General features: G+C 47.7%; 1 protein-coding gene across 1 annotated transcript in view; it reads left to right on the forward strand.

Annotated features, from left to right (window-relative positions):
• OTOG (otogelin) overlaps positions 1-21707 on the forward strand; it is a 1048712-nt gene that overhangs the window by 778629 nt on the left and 248376 nt on the right. Inside the window, exon 43 of the mRNA XM_078682941.1 lies at positions 18381-18593. Within this exon, the coding sequence (XP_078539067.1) occupies positions 18381-18593 (213 nt within the window). The remainder of the gene's footprint in view (positions 1-18380; positions 18594-21707) is intronic.

The raw sequence follows: 21707 nt of genomic DNA on the forward strand, positions 1-21707 counted from the left end.
TGCCATGAATTGCCAATAATATCTAAATTTAAAAAGTTATTTATAGCTATAATATACACCATAACTGAGTTACTCAAAAGACAAAGAATCAAGCACGGCTATCTATTCCTCAAAGACACACACATACAGGTTGGATTTGGCACGAGGGCGAGTGATGGTACAGTACATAAAATTTTATTAACATGATATTTCAAAAAAATGAAATGCTCTGTTAATAAATAAATGCATAAAAACCGAACCAGTGACTCGCAACTCGTGAGCTGTAAAGCCACGACAAGGCACCAACCGTTTTACAGGCCATTCACGCACCTTTCATACCTGATACAAACAAGACCACTGACACCATCTGGAAGAAAAGCAACACATTACAACAATCACAATAAGGGACAAGGTACACCCTACTGCAGAAAGAGAATTTTTTTTTTTTTTTACTGCACAGCCATCTAATCCGCAAGCACACACACATACTGGTTGGATTTGGCACGAGGGTGAGTGATGATTCAGTACATACAATTGTATTCGCAAGTAATTTCACAAAAAATGAAATACACTGCGTATAATTGAAAGTATGATTAACTGAACCACTGACTCACAGCTCGTGAGCTGTAAAGCCACGTCAAGGCACCAACCTCTTTACAGGCCATTCATACACCTTTCGTACGTGTGACACATTCAAAACATTCACACCGCCAGCCGCGGACCCATCACATTTCAACACTCACACCAGCAAACAGCGCCATTTAAGGGCCCATCACTTTCACATGCCCACATTTCTGACACTGCAACTATACAAATTGATGGACTGCGTGGAGTGTCACTCAACTAGCAGTGTGTGTAGTGACCAACAGAAAGTAACGACTCACACACCGCCAGCCGAGTGCCAGTCCACCCACACCACCATCCAAGCGCCAGACCATGCACACCGCCAGCCAAACACCACTCAGTGCACACCGACAGCCAAGCACAACTCCGTGCACAGACAGCCAAGTACCACTCCACACACACCACCAGTCAAGCGCCACTCCACGCACACCGCCAGCCAAGCACCACTCCGTGCACAGACAGCTAAGCACCGCTCCACGCACACCCTCCAGCCAAGTACCACTCCACACACACTGCCAGCCAAACACCACTCCACACACACCACCAGCCAAACACCACTCCATGCACAGACAGCCAAGTACCACTCCACAAACACCACCAGCCAAGCGCCACTCCACACACACCGCCAGCCAAGCACCACTCCGTGCACAGACAGCCAAGTACTACTCCACAATCACCACCAGCCAAGCACCGCTCCACGCACACCATCCAGCCAAGTACCACTCCACGCACACCATCCAGCCAAGTACCACTCCACACACACCGCCAGCCAAACACCACTCCACACACACCACCAGCCAAACACCACTCCGTGCACAGACAGCCAAGTACTACTCCTCAAACACCACCAGCCAAGCGCCACTCCACACACACCTCCAGCCAAGCACCACTCCGTGCACAGACAGCCAAGTACTACTCCACAAACACCATCAGCCAAGCGCAACTCCACACACACCGCCAGCCAAGCACCACTCCACACACACCGCCAGCCAAGCACCACTCCACACACACCGCCAGCCAAGCACCACTCCACACACATCGCCAGCCAAGCACCACTCCACACACACCGCCAGCCAAGCACCACTCCACACACACCACCAGCCAAGCACCACTCCACACACACCGCCAGCCAAGCACCACTCCACACACACCACCAGCCAAACACCACTCCATGCACAGACAGCCTAGTACCACTCCACGAACACCACCAGCCAAGCGCCACTCCACACACACCGCCAGCCAAGCACCACTCCGCGGGCAGACAGCCAAGTACCACTCCACGCACACCACCAGCCAAGCGCAACTCCACACACACCGCCAGCCAAGCACCAGCCGGCACACACCACAAACACATTTAGAATTCTTTTTTTGAAAATAACACTAAACAAATGGAAATACCTACAAATCAGCTAACACAAATTCTTAAAATAAAAACTTTGCACTAATGCTAATCCTTGAAACAAACTAAAAAAAATTTACAGAATGCAGACCAGGCAATTCACTTTACAGCTCATTAAAACTCCCAAAACTTCTTTTGCGCGTGGTACGATTTAAAACAAGCTGACAGACACAACGCAGGCTTAGAAGGACAGTCAGGACAGTATATACGAGACTCCTTCCGCACGCCTCTTCGCCAACAGACTCTGCATCTTCTAGTCGGAAACTCTCTTGCGGTAGTGGAAGGAATACATTCAGGAAAGTGGCGATCTTTCAATCTAGCCACTTCCTCCACCACTCCAAATCTAGGAACACTTGCCTGCTCCACAAGTACAAGGCTGCCTATTATAGACTCCTGAAACTTAACAAAAGGCATCTTCTTCCCCGGACAAGACTTCTGGTACACAACAAAAGCATTAAAGGATGCCAAGTGGAACAGATGGATAGCCAACTTCTTGTACCAAACGTAAGCCTTGCGAAGAGCAACATAAGGTTCCAACCTCTGATCTACTCTGTCAACACTACCCATGAACTTATTGTAAGCTAAAATGCACACAGGTTTACGCACTTCAGCACCCTGACCCCAAACAGGCACAGGTTCTGTACTTTCATCGTGGATAGTAGTCAGCATGTACACATCTCTCTTGTCTAAAAACTTCACAGCTAGAAGCTCCCCACATCGCAATGCCGTAGACTGTCCCCGCACAAGCCTTTTGCAAACAAGTTCCTTTGGGAAACCTTTACGGTTACTGCACATTGTGCCACAAGCAACAGTGCCCACTTTGGCCAACTCCTGGAACAACCGCACACCAGTGTAGAAGTTATCTACATATAAATGATGGCCTTTGTTAAATAATCCTCTATCTAGTTCCCACACAATTTTCTCAGTCACTCCAAAAGTAGAAGGACAACCAGGAGGGTTAATGCTGGACTCCTTACCAGTGTACACCCTGAAATTGTAGACATATCCAGTCTCACTGTCACACAGCATATACAGTTTGATTCCATAGCATGCCCTCTTACTAGGAATGTATTGCCTAAAAACCAAGCGGCCCTTGAACAACACCAAAGACTCATCCACTGCAATTTCTTTACCAGGGACAAAGATCTCAGAAAAACGATCAACAAAGTGATCAAGGACAGGCCGAATTTTAAACAAACGGTCACAATCAGGGTGATCGCGTGACAACGCTAAACTATTATCAACAAAATGCATCATCCGAAGAAGAAGCATATACCGATCACGCCTTATGACTGCTGGAAATATAGCTGTTGCCATCAACGGACTAGTGGACCAATATGAAGTAATTGATGGCTTCCTTAGCAAGCCCATCAAAAAAGTTAATCCCAAAAACTTCTTCATCTCTTCAACATTTGTGGGAGTCCACCAGATTGCTCTAGAATAGGGCTTAAGGCTGGCACTTTTGGCCCTCAAAAATTGTTCTGCATACAAATTGGTTTGCTCAACAATCTCTTGCAAAAACACATAGTCAAAAAACAACTGAAAAAAATTAATTGGCAGAAAATTCTCAGTATTCACTCTACACCCAGGAACACCAGTGAACTCTGGCAATGCCGCTGCACCAAGCCAGGGGGAACCCAGAGGCCATCCCTATCAACGGGGGGAGCAGCCACCCCAGCCTGCAGCCCAGAAGCCTCTTGCTGTTGTTCACCAACGGGAAGCCTAACAGCCACAGATACTTCTGGCTGCACAACACCAACAGAAGACATAGCATTCCCAGAGGGCTCTTCCTGCACTACACCAACGGGAAGCCCAGCAGCCTGAGATGCTTCTTGCTGCACCACACCACCGGGAAACCAAGCAGACCCAGATGCCTCTTGCCGCTCTACACCAATGGGAATCCTACCAGCCACAGATACTTCTGGCTGCACAACACCAACAGAAGACATAGCATCCCCAGAGGGCTCTTCCTGCACTACACCAACGGGAAGCCCAGCAGCCTGAGATGCTTCTTGCTGCACTACACCACCAGGAAACCAAGCAGGCCCAGATGCCTCTTGCCGCTCTACACAAATGGGAAGCCTAACAGCCCCAGATGGCTCTTGCTGCACTACACCAGCAGGAAGACGAAAAGCACCAGATGCCTCTTTGCGCACCACAGCAATCTGAAGCCTTTTGGGTGCAGGCTCCAGCCCAGATGCCTCTTGCCGACGTAAAAAGAAAGGAAACCTTGCGGCCCTAGGCAGCAGCACAGGTGCCTCTTGGCCCACTACCGGCACCTCAATGTCCTCCTCTACCATAGGCCCTTCCTCAGCATTAGAAGAAGATTCCTCATCCGATGATGATGATTCCATGCGAAGAGAAAACTCACTGCCTGAATCTTCTGCCCCTACCTGGGAGTCCGAATCGGACTCAGACTCTGAACCATGGTCAGAGGAAGACTCAAAAAGAAAACCAAGAACCTGCTGAGCAGTAATCCTGCGACTAGCCATTATCCTTACAAAGCAAGAAGACTGTACACACAAGTGAACAACAACTTACACTATGCAAAGTAAGAAGTAAACAAGGTAAGGCTTTCACAAAAAGATAAATACAATCCAAAACAAAAATATAGCTACACTCACCAGCACCTACTCTGTTGAGACACAGCAAAAAGAAATGATATCCCACTAGAAAGAAAAAAAAATGACAGATTAGAAAACAAAGTGCACATCAAACACTAATGCCGAAAAAATAAAAAATAAAAAACACAGAGCCACACAAACTGCTAGAAGTACAACCTTTTTCTAAAAGACAAACATCAAGGGAAAGTAGTACAAAATACATTCACTACCAAGCACAAGCAACTACACAAGCTGCAAACAGACACGCAACCTACATCAATCCAAACAGCAAAAGCCTGGAACAAGACAAAAATAGAGAAGAAAAAAAAATTACTACCACATTTCACAAGAAATATAACAATTAAAACAAAAACACACAAATTTGCCCCCCAAATTTAAATTCGGCCAGATGGGCCATGAAATAGGGCTTAGACCAATTGGGATTAGATGAGGTTTAACATCAAGACACTGGTTAATTTTTTGAATTTTTTTTACTTCCAGACCCCTTTGGTGCCAGTCAGTCTTTTGCTCCTACCAGTACCCCCATCACACAGGGACAGTAAGGACATTCATACACCTTTTGTACGTGTGACACATACAAAAAAATTAACACCGCCAGCCGCCAGCGCCATTCAAGGGCCCATCACTTTCACACGCCCACATATCTGACACAGCAACTACAGAAAATGATGGACTGCGTAGAGTGTCACTCAACTAGCAGTTTGTGTAGTGACCAACAGAAAGTAACTACTCACACACCGCCAGCCGAGTGCCAGTCCACCCACACCACCATCCAAGCGCCAGACCATGCACACCGCCAGCCAAACACCACTCAGCACACACCGACAGCCAAGTACCACTCCACGCACACCATCCAGCCAAGTGCCACTCCACACACACCGCCAGCCAAGCACCACTCCCTGCACAGACAGCCAAGTGCCACTCCAAGCACACCACCAGCCAAGCGCCACTCCACGCACACCGCCAGCCAAGCACCACTCCGTGCGCAGACAGCAAAGTAGCACTCCACGCACACCACCAGCCAACCGCCACTCCACACACACCGCCTGCCAAGCAGCACTCCGTGCACAGACAGCAAAGTACCACTCCACACACACCACCAGCCAAGCGCCACTCCACACACACCGCCAGCCAAGCACCACTCCGTGCATAGATAGCCAAGTACCCCTCCACGCACACCGCCAGCCAAACACCACTCAGCACACACCGACAGCCAAGTACCACTCTACACACACCGCCAGTCAAGCACCACTGCACGCACACCGCAAGCCAAGCGCCACTCACTGCAAGCCAAGCACCGCTCCACGCACACCATCCAGCCAAGTACCACTCCCCACACACCGCCAGCCAAACACCACTCCACACACACCACCAGCCAAACACCACTCTGTGCACAGACAACCAAGTAGCACTCCACGCACACCACCAGCCAAGCGCCACTCCACACACACCGCCAGCCAAGCAGCACTTCGTGCACAGACAGCAAAGTAGCACTCCACGCACACCACCAGCCAAGCGCCACTCCACACACACCGCCAGCCAAGCACCACTCCGTGCACAGACAGCAAAGTAGCACTCCACGCACACTGCCAGCCAAACACGACTCAGCGCACACCGACAGCCATGTACCACTCCACACACACCGCCAACCAAGCACCACTCCACGCACACCGCAAGCCAAGCGCCACTCACCGCCAGCCAAGCACCGCTCCACGCACACCATCAAGCCAAGTACCACTCCCCACACACCGCCAGCCAAACACCACCCCACACACACCACCAGCCAAACACCACTCCGTGCACAGACAACCAAGTAGCACTCCACGCACACCACCAGCCAAGCGCCACTCCACACACACCGCCAGCCAAGCAGCACTCCGTGCCCAGACAGCAAAGTAGCACTCAACGCACACCACCAGCCAAGCGCCACTCCACACACACCGCCAGCCAAGCACCACTCCGTGCCCAGACAGCAAAGTAGCACTCAACGCACACCACCAGCCAAGCGCCACTCCACACACACCGCCAGCCAAGCACCACTCCGTGCGCAGACAGCAAAGTAGCACTCCACACACACCACCAGCCAAGCGCCACTCCACACACACCGCCAGCCAAGCACCACTCCGTGCATAGATAGCCAAGTACCCCTCCACGCACACCGCCAGCCAAACACCACTCAGCACACACCGACAGCCAAGTACCACTCTACACACACCGCCAGTCAAGCACCACTGCACGCACACCGCAAGCCAAGCGCCACTCACTGCAAGCCAAGCACCGCTCCACGCACACCATCCAGCCAAGTACCACTCCCCACACACCGCCAGCCAAACACCACTCCACACACACCACCAGCCAAACACCACTCTGTGCACAGACAACCAAGTAGCACTCCACGCACACCACCAGCCAAGCGCCACTCCACACACACCGCCAGCCAAGCAGCACTTCGTGCACAGACAGCAAAGTAGCACTCCACGCACACCACCAGCCAAGCGCCACTCCACACACACCGCCAGCCAAGCACCACTCCGTGCACAGACAGCAAAGTAGCACTCCACGCACACTGCCAGCCAAACACGACTCAGCGCACACCGACAGCCATGTACCACTCCACACACACCGCCAACCAAGCACCACTCCACGCACACCGCAAGCCAAGCGCCACTCACCGCCAGCCAAGCACCGCTCCACGCACACCATCAAGCCAAGTACCACTCCCCACACACCGCCAGCCAAACACCACCCCACACACACCACCAGCCAAACACCACTCCGTGCACAGACAACCAAGTAGCACTCCACGCACACCACCAGCCAAGCGCCACTCCACACACACCGCCAGCCAAGCAGCACTCCGTGCCCAGACAGCAAAGTAGCACTCAACGCACACCACCAGCCAAGCGCCACTCCACACACACCGCCAGCCAAGCACCACTCCGTGCGCAGACAGCAAAGTAGCACTCCACGCACACCACCAGCCAACCGCCACTCCACACACACCGCCTGCCAAGCAGCACTCCGTGCACAGACAGCAAAGTACCACTCCACACACACCACCAGCCAAGCGCCACTCCACACACACCGCCAGCCAAGCACCACTCCGTGCATAGATAGCCAAGTACCCCTCCACGCACACCGCCAGCCAAACACCACTCAGCACACACCGACAGCCAAGTACCACTCTACACACACCGCCAGTCAAGCACCACTGCACGCACACCGCAAGCCAAGCGCCACTCACCGCCAGCCAAGCACCGCTCCACGCACACCATCAAGCCAAGTACCACTCCCCACACACCGCCAGCCAAACACCACCCCACACACACCACCAGCCAAACACAACTCCGTGCACAGACAACCAAGTAGCACTCCACGCACACCACCAGCCAAGCGCCACTCCACACACACCGCCAGCCAAGCAGCACTCCGTGCCCAGACAGCAAAGTAGCACTCAACGCACACCACCAGCCAAGCGCCACTCCACACACACTGCCAGCCAAGCAGCACTCCGTGCACAGACAGCAAAGTAGCACTCCACGCACACCACCAGCCAAGCGCCACTCCACACACACCGCCAGCCAAGCAGCACTCCGTGCACAGACAGCAAAGAAGCACTCCACGCACACCACCAGCCAAGCGCCACTCCACACACACCGCCAGCCAAGCACCACTCCGTGCACAGACAGCAAAGTAGCACTCCACGCACACCACCAGCCAAGCGCCACTCCACAAGCACCACCAGCCAAGCACCACTCCGTGCACAGACAGCCAAGTACCACTCCACACACACCACAAGCCAAACACCACTCAGCACACACCGACAGCCAAGTACCACTCTACACACACCGCCAGTCAAGCACCACTGCACGCACACCGCAAGCCAAGCGCCACTCACCGCCAGCCAAGCACCGCTCCACGCACACCATCAAGCCAAGTACCACTCCCCACACACCGCCAGCCAAACACCACCCCACACACACCACCAGCCAAACACAACTCCGTGCACAGACAACCAAGTAGCACTCCACGCACACCACCAGCCAAGCGCCACTCCACACACACCGCCAGCCAAGCAGCACTCCGTGCCCAGACAGCAAAGTAGCACTCAACGCACACCACCAGCCAAGCGCCACTCCACACACACTGCCAGCCAAGCAGCACTCCGTGCACAGACAGCAAAGTAGCACTCCACGCACACCACCAGCCAAGCGCCACTCCACACACACCGCCAGCCAAGCAGCACTCCGTGCACAGACAGCAAAGAAGCACTCCACGCACACCACCAGCCAAGCGCCACTCCACACACACCGCCAGCCAAGCACCACTCCGTGCACAGACAGCAAAGTAGCACTCCACGCACACCACCAGCCAAGCGCCACTCCACAAGCACCACCAGCCAAGCACCACTCCGTGCACAGACAGCCAAGTACCACTCCACACACACCACAAGCCAAGCGCCACTCCACACACACCGCCAGCCAAGCACCACTCCATGCATAGATAGCCAAGTACCCCTCCACGCACACCGCCAGCCAAACACCACTCAGCGCACACAGACAGCCAAGTACCACTCCACACACACCGCCAGCCAAGCACCACTCCACACACACCGCAAGCCAAGCGCCACTCACCGCCAGCCAAGCACCGCTCCACGCACACCATCCAGCCAAGTACCACTCCCCACACACACCACCAGCAAACACCACTCCGTGCACAGACAACCAAGTACCACTCCACGCACACCACCAGCCAAGCGCCACTCCACACACACCGCCAGCCAAGCAGCACTCCGTGCACAGACAGCAAAGTAGCACTCCACGCACACCACCAGCCAAGCGCCACTCCACACACACCGCCAGCCAAGCACTACTCCTTGCCCAAGGGGTCGCTTCCTAAAAACTAAATATTCCTTGGTGTTAGTGGGCATTTTCTGCCCCCCCCCCCCCCCCGGGGGCAAAACGGCAAAAAATGGGCCGATTTGCCCCCAGGGTGGACAGAAAAACAAAAACACAATCATGGCCACCTGGAAGCGACCCTTACCCAAGGGGTCGCTTCCCAAAACAAACACATTGCCCCAACAAAAATCCCTGGTGCTAGTGGGTAATTTCTGCCCCCCCCCCCCCTGGGGGCAAAACGGCCAAAAAACGGGCTGCTTTGCCCCCAGGGGGGGCAGAAAAACGAAAAGTAAATGTGAGGCCAGCTGGAAGCGACCCTTGCCCAAGGGGTCGCTTCCTAAAAACTAAAATGAAATCCCTGGTGTCTAGTGGGCATTTTCTGTCCCCCCTGGGGGCAAAACGGCAAAACAAACGGGCCGATTTGCCCCCAGGGGGGACAGAAAAACGTAAACAATAGCCATGGCCACCATCTTGGCTATAAAAAATAACCCTGGTGCTAGTGGGGAATTTCTGCCCCCCCCTGGGTGCAAAACGGCCGAAAAAACGGGCCGATTTCCCCCCAGGGGGGGCAGAAAAACGAAAACATATTGCCAGCCCGCCTGGAAGCGACCCTTGCCCAAGGGGTCGCTTCCTAAAAACTAAAATTAAATCCCTGGTGTCTAGTGAGGGCATTTCCGCCGCACGATCACGACGCTGTGCGCGATCGTGAGGCAAAAATACCCTGCAAAGAGACATCAGGGGAAAGGAAAATCTCTTTCCTCTCCCCTGATGCCTCTTCGCTGCCCCCAAACCCCCGCCAGCCTCGAGAAACCTACCTTGTTCCAGCGCGGTCAGGAGCGCTGGGAATCCCTGATGATGTCAGCGCGCGCTGTGCGTGCTGACGTCATCAGGGATTACCATGGGGGGGCGGGGGCGGCAGCGGAAGCTCTTCCGCTGCCGCCCCCAGCAAAACAAACACAATCAGAGACCCTCGGGGGGAGCACCAGCGCTTCCCCCGAGGGTGGGGCTGATGACGAGCTGGCCTTGTCATCAGCGCACCACAGGTAAGCGCGATGACGAGCCCAGCTCGTCATTAGCCCCGAAGGGGTTAAGCTAAAAACAATGTATTTGGGTTAAAATCTACGGATTATTCAGTAGACGATGGATTATGTGACAAAAGGCGACTAATCCATAATTACGAGGGAAAAAGCTGTGGCCACACAATTGCATAATTCCAATGGCTCCGAATTTATTGCCCTTCTAATAAGACAGAAAAGATATCTGCCATGTTCATGATGGAGTAACCTGTCTGTCAAACTCTAAAACAGGCCCATGGCCTAATAAATCCTTCACCTAGAAGCTGTAACTGATAAAAACAGTGTTCCTCATGAAAATCCTTATAGAAGACCTTCATAGTGGTGGATAGTGACTATGTAAATATATCCGAAATGCATGCTAATGTGGTCTAAATAAAGCTTTCTGTACACAATCAATGTATTAATTTGTATTCTAAGGAATAATACAGTATTTTTCAACAAATACATACCAATATAAATGCTAGCAGCAGAAGAGTGTTAGGTGCAAAAGAGATTCATCCAGTTAGAACAGTGATTAAGAATACAAAAGCAAAGTGGCAGAACAATTATATTCAATTAGGAGTTTGGCGCTTTCGTACACTTATGGAGACCAATCATTTTTAACATATTTAATTGACAGTAATGGTGAATAACAGTCTGTTGGTCTTAGCTCATCAACGTTTCAACCGAGTAGTCAAAAATAGGACCCTCTCATCCATAAGGAGGAAGGTGAAGGCACATATAAAAATTACAAATCTAGGTATAGAAATGGCAACAGGCCAAATAGCATATTGTTAGAAATTGTGTTTCTGGTTGACAGAGGTATGCACCCTGTCCAAACAGGAACCACACTCCTGGTTGGGGGTTAGTCACAAACATTTTAAATTAACCAATGCTCACCTCTTGGTAGCTTGGCACAGAGCAATCAGGCTTAAATTACGTGGCAAAGCATTTGTGCAACACTTCAAACAATATAACAGTGAAAACACCACACAAAAAGATGCCACACATGGTTAGTAAAATAGAGTTTCATTTAATGACCAAATCAAGATCAGAATGACAAAAATCTAATAAGTAAAACTGGAGTTATGAATTTTTAAACAATAAACTGAAATGTAGTGCTTAGAAGCATGATGCGCTAACTGGGGCTATCAGGTCACTCTAGACCGGGTCAAATTCCGGTCAGTTCAGGTTGACTGTGCTGGAACGTGGTTGGATACAGGGGCCAGCCTGAGTCCACTGCAAAATAACCTTAGTTGCATCGATAACGTAGGGATGGGGTGCAGATAAAGCAATGTGTCATCGTCAACCCACACGTAGGCGATGCATAGGTTCCGAACCACACAACCGAAGATGCGTCTGGAATGGAGTCGATGTGCCGCACAGTAAGCGATCCATCGGAGTCAGTCCTTGCAATGGTGGTGATTCATCTGCAGTTGTAGAGATGAGCCGATTCCAAGCTGCTGCATCAACAGTAATGCGTGGATTCTGCTGCAGCAGCACTTTAACCCGCTTCCAAGGGAACATGACTGGATTAGCACCCCTTGGCAGGGGAGACTCACGGATGACAGAATCCCAGTGCTGAGGCAGGTGAGTTGGAATTCTTTTATGTCCTTGAGACTTCAATCAGGTGTCAAGCCAGCAAGCCATTGGAGTCACACTCTGGGTTCTGGTTCAAGTGATGTGGGTTCAATCCTTCTCACTCAAACATGGAGGACAGCATGCAGCAGGCAAGCACAGCAGTGCCGTAATCCAGCAGAGTAGTAGTACAACAGAGTGGAAGTCCTTTCAGCAGCACAGCAGTCCTTCTTTCTGGCAGAGTATCCACAGGTTCACCAGTGTACTGGAGTGGTGGGTTTAAAGGTTTAGTACTTCTACCCAGTTGTGCCTTTGAAGTGGAGGAGACTTCAAAGAAAGGTCTTTGAAGTACACAGAGGTCCTCCCATCCTGCCCTGACGCCAGACTCATTACAGGGGGTATGCAGCCATTTGTGTGGGGAAAGGACACGGCCTATTGAGCTGTGATTGTCAGGCTTTGTCTGACTCCTCCCTCCCATCATACCCTGAAAGGCCCATCAAGTCACACTTAAGCTCCCATTGTGTGTGGCTGTCTAGAGGGAATGCTCAAAGCTCAGCTGTTACCCACCCCAGACTTGTTTTGGAGACAGGCTGCAGGCACACAGGGCTAACAGCAGAAAAATGCCATGTTTCAAAAAGTGGCATTTTAAAAATTGCAATGATAAATTTGATCTTACCATTAAAGTGGATTTATCATTACAATTCCAGAGATACTAAATATGACAGCTCTACCTCCTTCCAATTGGGAATGACAGCTTATTAAATGTAACAATTAATCCCCAATGTTAACCTATGAGAAGAGTAGGAATCCCAGTACTGAAAATTGAATTTGGGAGTTTTTCACTACTAGGACATGTAAAACTCAAGTACAGAGCACCCTGCCATATGGGCTATCTAGGGCCTAACCCAGGGGTGACATATGTAATAAAAAGCATGGCAAGGTGTTTTAAAAGCCACGTCGACATGGCAGTGTAAACTGCACACACCGAATCTGCAGTGGCAGGTCTGCAACATGTTTAAAGGGCTACTAGTAGCATTTAATATACAGGGCCTGGGCACATGTACTGCACTTTACTAGGGACTTATAAGTTAATGAAATATGCCAATTGTGGATAAGACAATGTAACCACGTTTTAGGGTGAGATCACCTGCACGTTAGCACTGGTTAGCAGTGATAAAGTGCCCGGAGTCCTAAAGCCAACAAATTCAGCAAACAAGGGGGGAGGAAGGCAAAAGGTTTGGGGCAACCCTGCAGAAAACGTAATTTCCAACTCATATTTCAAGTGGAATAGCTTCAAAACTAAGCTGTTAAAGCAAGCCACATCCTGATGAGTTCAAGCTCATCCAACTGAATGCGACAAATGGAAATGTTTAACGTGGCTTGTGAAATGAAGAAAAACAGTACATTGAGGGATAACCATACTAAAAAAGCAGTATGAAAGAATCTAGTGAGTCCCACTAGGAATAGCTCAGATGGTGATGGGCAGGGAATTAATAACATCGAACCAAAGAGCCCAAGACTAATTACCAGACTTAATTGAATGGGTGAATTAAGCTACCAAGTGGTTCATTTCTAAAGTAACTGCCAGTACCTATAGAAGGTATTACATGATAAATACAACGTCACTTCCAAATATAATACAGATAGGGACAGTACAGGCAATACTTACAGGGACATAGAAATACTATCATTTGCCATGTTAGTCTGGAGAAGATGCTTTTGGTGTACATGGACAGAAAACTTTAGCCACTAGGCTGGGTACCTTCACCACAAGATTCTTCTGAAGCAATGTAGTGAAAAGCTCAGAGAAAAACAAACTAAAAATCTCTTATCTCGTGAGGTTGTACCATCCCCGAGGTAGCCTCAGTCCCTTGACCCAGTTCTTCAGAGGTTTAAAATAATTTATGAATTCCCAACAGTTTCTTGATGCTGGGAAAGCCACTCCTAGTCATTGTTAAAACCCAATGTTTAGGGCAACCATCTACAAATCAGGTCTCTGTCCAGCCAGGGCTTCTGCTGGTCCTTTCTCAACTGCTGAACTGGGCCTTCTTTAGAGCTGAGGGGCCTTTCTGCCTTTAATATCTTTGTAAGAGAAGCAGGAGGCCTACTGGTTTACTCTTGGATAGTATTTTCAGTTTCTCCAGGACAGCCACTCAAATATTCGTTCTTCCAGATAGTTCTTCGTGATTCAGAAATGTTTTGAGGAGGTGCTAGGCCTATTCTGTGCACTTGCTAGTCATTTTAGAATTCACTACACCCAATCCAGACAAATTTACTAGGACTAATCTGCTCTGTTTTCAGCACTTTCTTTCCTAACTTACTGCAAACCATAGAAGAGTCCCTCCTCCAAGAAGGTCCTCGCTTTCTTTCCTTGGAATAGCCCCGTCCATCGTACTAGGTAACTATATATGGTAATTATGATTCCTACTCCTCTCTGTACTTGAGCCAGTTTTAATCCTTCTGAGAGTGTACACAGGAAGTCTAGGGGAGCTGTGAAAGTTAAGAGTTTCAGTTCCTGAGTCCACCTTCTGAGATCTACAGTTCAAAGGAAGAGCTATTGTGGCAGCCGTTTGTGCTGAACTCCATTCCTGGTCTGCTCCAGATAACATATTCATGCTAACTAACTACTGTTGATGCCACTTCAGCATTTCATTGTCCTCATGCAGCTGTTGATGCCTCTTCTGGTTATTGTAGTACAGCCTCTGGAGTGGCCTAACGAGGCAAACTGGTTTGAATCCAGTTTACTCTCACCCAGCACAAGGTATAATATTTGAAAGTCGCCTTTCTACTACACATATCAAAAATCTGCTTTCACCATTGAATTAATTGTTTAAGAACATGAAAAATAACTCAGAATGAAATTCCTTGTTTGTATATTTGCAGGCAAAGTTACAAGAATTGGCTTTTAATCAAAGCCTAGGTACACACAGGCAGGCAAATGCTCAGTGGAGCAACATGCATTTCCCAAATATTTGGAAATCCCGTTTTTATATATTAAACAGCCAGCGCCTTTTGGGTTCACATGGTTCACTTATGAGTGATTTAACTAATATATAAAAGTAGGTTTCTTAAAAAGCAAATTAATTTCCTCGCTCTGTGTCATTGAAGTGGATTTAGTGTTGCAACTCAGTAAGAGCACAATGGTGCTTTCTGGAGTCATATACATGTAAGGCAAGTATGTGGGTTGTGTAAATACACACTGAAGCCTATATATGACATTTAATTTCCTCACCACTGATGAAATTCCTCCAACAATTTACCATGGCTTACTGGAAAGAAAAGAAACAAAGCGCCTTCAAAGAATTTAAAAGGATAGTTGGCGATGCAGCAAGCGTAAGGTAAATAGTTTTATTTATTTATTTACCTACTTTACTCCTTGCCGTTGTATGTCCGACTCCACTACCCGTCCCACCCTGGCCCTCCCCCACAGCACTCCCTCTGCGAGCCGCCACTGCTCTAACCAAACAGCCAAAGTATGGGCCTAGCCATGTATTCTTGTAAATTACCCAGCAAACCTCATGTAAATCATGATCAAGACTTTAAAATTTAAAACGTGTGTTTCTTTAACATTAGGAAGTTTTTCAATCTAGTACATTAGATTATGTCACTAAATTAAATGACATTTTTGTAAAAGTGAAGGTTTCTACACATGAACTTGGATATATTCATGATCCCCCACCTGCCCTAATGGTGATGTCATGGGTGAACCAAGAGACTGGTCAGTTGTCATACGGTTCATATTGCTCTTATAAACGGATACAGGTTATAGCCTGTAAACCATCCTGAAATGTACTTCAAGGTGCTATCAAATCAAACAATCTAAGACAATGAGACACAGAAAGTAAAGCGATTGATTGGTTTTATGATCACACTATTTGTTCAAATGGTAAAGACGGTATTTCAAACAAGGTCTCCTGTTTACACATCATGCAGTTAAGCCACTGGATTAATATTGTCTTATCTATCCCATTCAGTACTAAAGGATAGTGCTTTTTGTTCCGTTCTATCAGGAGGTCAATAGCACACTATTTTAGATTAATGCACCTATCACATCTTAAATCAATGTGGTTATAAACGTCTTTCTAATAATCCAAAAGTGCACAAATAAATTAAGGGAAGGCAAGACACTATCTGTACGTATCTTGCTTTGACTTAGCACTGAGAACCGTCTCAGGAGCGGTTCACCTCATTGCAAGCTAGTACACATTTTAGCAAAACAAATAGGTATCATAGATCCCAGAGTTGGCTTCCTGGCTATACAGCTGTTCAACGAAACACATGGAAATACAGAGCTCAGCTGCAGACCGTGTGAGCACTCATTCACAAAGTTCAAGCTGAAGAGTAAGTTCCTTTTTGTATTTTATGCATTTGTTCACATATCCCATGATTATGAGTTTTTGTGTTTAATAAACCGCATTCTGGTGGAAAAAGGGTAATATCAGGGATGCCAACTCGGCTCTTATTTGACAAGTCATTTCCCATTGTCTATAGCCGTGCAAGTGCTTGGCCCATCTCCACCAAAATTATTAAGTGAATTGATAAACCAAGAGGTACTCCATTTAGAGATTGAGCGTAAAATATTGAAGTAACAAAGATAATGTAAAATTTAGGGAGCATTATTTTAAAGAAACACATATGAATTTCGACTTCACATCAAAAAAGTGTAAAAATGTGTCTTTTAAGTTGCTTCATAATAATAGATTGCTAGTGCAATGGCCTGGTAGAATGTATCAAAAACACTTACGACATAAAGGATGTAGAAGAACAATAGATAGTGAGACACGCCAAAGGAACCGTATTTATGGACATATTTATGTAGGTTTAGCATCTCCCTTGCACTACCCAAGATGGCACAAGAGTGATGCAAAACCTAAGTAGGATTTATCCGCCATGCAAGGCCACCTTGCGTGGTACTGAGTGGCTTGATAAATCCAGAGCAATAGAGAGGAAATCGCTGTGTTGCGTTACTCTGCACCAGAGAAGCATTTCATGGGTGCAGTGTGGGTGTTCCCAACCATCCACCCATGGATTTTGGAGCATTCCAGATTTACTATAAGTGGTAGACCTGGGAATGCATCAAAGGGCTACGCCTCCCAAGGTGAGGCGTAATGAGGAGAAATATGTTTATTTTTCCTCATTACATCCTCTTTCTATTTGTGCTGCAGCACACATAGAAAGAGAAAAATGGCTCAAAGGATTGTTTTTGTGCAGGAAGGCATTCCTTCCTGCGCAAACACAATCCTGCTAACAATACAGGTACCCTTGCACCATGGTGGAAGGCATTGGCGCTAGACAGGCACATTGTGCGCCAGCACAGGGAAATGACAGGAATGCGCCATATAGTGTTAAGTATGGCACATTTCCTGCCCTTTCCCTCCTACACAGCACAGCGCCCTGAGCTGCATGACATCTTAATAAATATGCCCCTTACTTGGCAAAGCTAAGGAGTGGAAGGGTGCCTGCGTTGGCGCGAGGCTGCCAAAAGGAAGGTATGCGCTTTATTTCCTTAAATTCTGCGTATTCCTGCCTTTTCCATGTCACGCAGCGCAGCAAGGTGACTTTCTGCGCTGCGCTGTGTGACAAGTTCGTAAACAGGCCCCTCAGTTGCTCCAGGATCGCATCTAACTCCAAAAACAAGGGGGCTGATTTACAAGCCCCTTGCGCCACTTGTGCGTCACTTTTTCCATGTTAAAAGTGACGCAAAATTGGTGCAAGTGGCTTGTAAATCTGCCCCAAGTTATCTAAATTGCATGCAGTACCACTCTGATCCCTCAAGATAGTGCTCGAACTCCACATTTGTTATGGTTATCGTTCTGCAGTAACATATTAACGTGTGAGTTTCTTTCCTAACTGTAAATCAATTGTTTTTATTATTGCTCCGCAAAGAAGATGATTACGTAGATTGTGTACAAATTCCGACCTTTGCTTCACATGCTAAACTGATCACAAGGCTACTTCCACTGTACTTAAATGGACCTACTACTCCATTTTCGCCCCTGACCTTTAATTAATTCCCACACACATCGCCGGTTGTCAGACATTTGCAAGCGCTGGTTACTCTTGAACCTGCTAGTAATCTTTCCCAAAAAGAGACAATAGTTTAAAATCCACCATTTTGTTGAACACGAGGGGCACACGTGCTGCTGTCTTTTGCTATATAAGTATTGATAACCTTTGAAGGTCGTACATTGGTTCATGGTCTCGTCGTCTTTCAATATTTCAGCTTGCACTGACAATTTGGGAAACCCGCGAGCAGTAGGAGACATCTGGAGGACCTCCCACGGTGGATGCTGCATGCAGAAATGTGTGGACACGGACACTGTCATTCCTGTGGAATATTCCTGCGTGGACATGCAAGAGGTGGACTGTCAGCGTTATGGAGAGATGTCCATCATTGTGCACGACAACCAAACATGCTGCCCACAGAATGTCTGCGGTAGGTACCACTCCTCCTCAGCGCCTTTTATATACTAAGAGCTCCTGTTTCATGGGCCAAATGTCCAGTATCCAGTGTTGTGCCTTAGGGCTAGATCTAGTGGTCGGCAGATGGCCTGCCCATCCGCCAGGGAGACTCAGGTTATTAACTTCGTCACCCATATTTAGCGATCACTGCTAGCCCAGCGGTGCCTTCAGAGGACCTGTTGTTACAGCCTTTCCTCTGAAAGAATTTGCAGTTTGGGCCCACATTTATGGGATTTTGGCATAGGGCAGCTCAACAGGTCACCTTGTTGTGTTGCCCTACGCCAAAGTGAAAGGACAGAAATGCACCGTATTAGTGCAATACAGTGCATTCCTGTCCTCTCTCCCTGCGCTGGCGCCGGTTCGGCATCCTAGCTCCAATGTAGGCACCCTTGCACCATGTTGCAATGGTGTCTCAGTTGCATGCAGGATTGTTTTTGTGCAGGAAGGGGCACCCATCTGCACACAAAACAAACCTAAAAGGCGTTTTCCTCTTTCTAATGCAGAACACATAGAAGGAGAAAGAAATTTGGAGAAATCAAGATATTTCTCCTCGATACACCTCAGCTCGGAAGGTGTAACGATTTGGTGCTTCCCCAGGTTTACATGATTTTGTAAATTTTGGACAGCATCAAAAATCCATGGGTGTTGCATGGAAACACGCACCGCAACGCCATGGAACTCTGGAAATCCTCCAGAGCACAGAGTAAGGTGGCACAGCGGTTTGCACTACGTTGCCTACTCAAGATTTACGAGGTCACTCAGAGCCATGCAGGGTTGATTTGTGGGCCGGCGCAACCAGCAGAGGTAAAAGCAGTGGGGCAAGGGGCGGAGTCAACAGATGATGGGAATAGGTCAAATTAAATAAAAAACCACTTACCTTATGACTCGGCGGTGTGGCGAGCGCAAGGTAAGTGCTTTTGTTTATTATTAATTCAATTTTACCTTTCTCCCTGCCCCACTGTTCTTACCTGTGCCGGCCAGGCCTGTTTGCGTGGCTTCATAAACCTGATACAGAGCCCTGTGTCACTCATGTACCACTTTACTTGGTGCAAAAGTGACGCAAGGCTCTCATAAATAACCCCCTTGGTGTGTGGCTGCTATCTTTCTGACGGCCATGCTCCAACCCTTTTTTTTCAAAAACTTACCCCCAAAGGTTTTTTCCTGGTGGTAACAAATGCAAAAACCCATCAGAACATTCACTGTTAATAAGGCAGTGTTCTGATGGCCTTTCTGTGATGGGCCATACTCCATCGTCCTGCTGGAATAAGCTTTCCAGTGGTGAAGCCAGCAGGAGTAATACAGTCTGAAAGATGAGGGTCCTTCCAATTTGTAATAGGGTGGGCAGACTGAGGATTTGACAGATAATGTAATCTGCCACAATTGTTCTAGAGTACCCAGTCTATCGAACTCTAAATCATCCTCTTAATGTTGTTAATTGTTGTACTTTTCAAGTTCATAGGTGGATTCAAACAAAATTTTGACCTGAAGTAGTTTTCTGTGGACGTTTTAAATGTATTGTTGCATTGACCTGCTCAAACATGGTGTTGTAAACACAAAAAACACTTCTGTATAATAGGTTGCATTTACAAAGCACCTTGGGTTTTTTGTGTTATTACATTTGAAGACGTGACATTCAAAAACAGATATGAATATTAGTGTATAATTTCGAAATATGTGATGCCACAACAGCCACCACATTTGGTGCAGTGGAAACATATGGAAATCTGAAATTTCATAATCTTGTAGAATATGACAATAAGCGACTAGAGAACGTATGCTTTTATTAACCGATTGGGATGTATTTAAAAAACTGATTTCAAATCACTCTGAGGGAAAATACAGTTTTCAAATGTGCTCATTGAGGTATTTGATGCAACTTGGATCTAAGGGCTAGATGAAGGTAACTTCAATTTACCGACTCATAAATACCGAATTTTACCGATTCGGTATTTATGAATCGGTAAATTAGAAGGAGGGAGATGTAGGTAAAATCTTTTTTTGAATTACCGATTCTGTAAAAATTGGTATTTACTGAATCTGTAAATACCGATTCGGTATTGCCCATTGATTCCTATGGGCCTTGAAGCCCATAGGAATCAATGGGCAATACCGATTCGGTATTTACCGAATCGGTAAATACCGAATCCTGCAAGAGTGCAGTGCAGGGGGTGTCACTTTGACACCCTCTAGCACCCCAAATACAGGCACGTGTAACATGTGGCACACATACATGCCCTAAGGGCATGTCTGTGTGTCACATTGCACAGGTGTGCATGCACAGATGTGCATGCACACCTGTATTCAGTATTTTACCACCCAATAGGAATGGGTGGTAAAATACCGACTCTTAAGGGCCTGTGGCACTCTGTGAAGTGCCACCTACATCTCATTTACCGAATCGGTAAATTTACTGATTCTGTAAATGAGATGCCCCCCTACATGCCAAATCCTAAATACCGGTCGGTAACGGCCGAAATCGGCCGTTACCGACCGGTATTTGGGCTCCTACATCTGGCCCTAAGTGTCAAGAGCAGCAGTGTTATACAAACAGAGAACCTTTTATTGTAGTGGTGCCATCTCAACGTTGTGCATTGTGTGTGCATCTTGTTGAGTCTGAGAGAGCGCAAATCAAGAAAACCTGTAGAAGTGCACCATATTTACAAGCACGTCATATTAGTCTAGTAAACATTATATAAGAGTGTCGAATTAATAGAGTGAAAATACATAAGAGTGTTTAACTAAATATAGAATGCATATATCTGTGTGAGAACTAATGTAGAATTGTATAGAAATACTAAGATGATGTTGGAATCCTACGTTATGTGGCTGTGGAAGGGGAAAATGTAATTTTGCTGAACGTAGAAATGTGTAGGCCACATGGCAGTTCACATAGAGTACAGGATACTGTTACACTCTTATACAATGGTGGATTTCAATGTTATTGTAGTTCAAAATATTATTGATCCTAGAACTGAAGTATATGTTTTATAGATGTTTATATAATCATTGTGTGTAATAAGTTAGAATATTGTTTAAACTAAAGAAATTGAAAGGTTTGCAGAGTGCATAGGCCCTTTTCATGGAATCC

The sequence above is a fragment of the Lissotriton helveticus genome, chromosome 3_1, assembly GCF_964261635.1.
Source record: "Lissotriton helveticus chromosome 3_1, aLisHel1.1, whole genome shotgun sequence".
NCBI classification, from domain to species: Eukaryota; Metazoa; Chordata; class Amphibia; order Caudata; family Salamandridae; genus Lissotriton; species Lissotriton helveticus.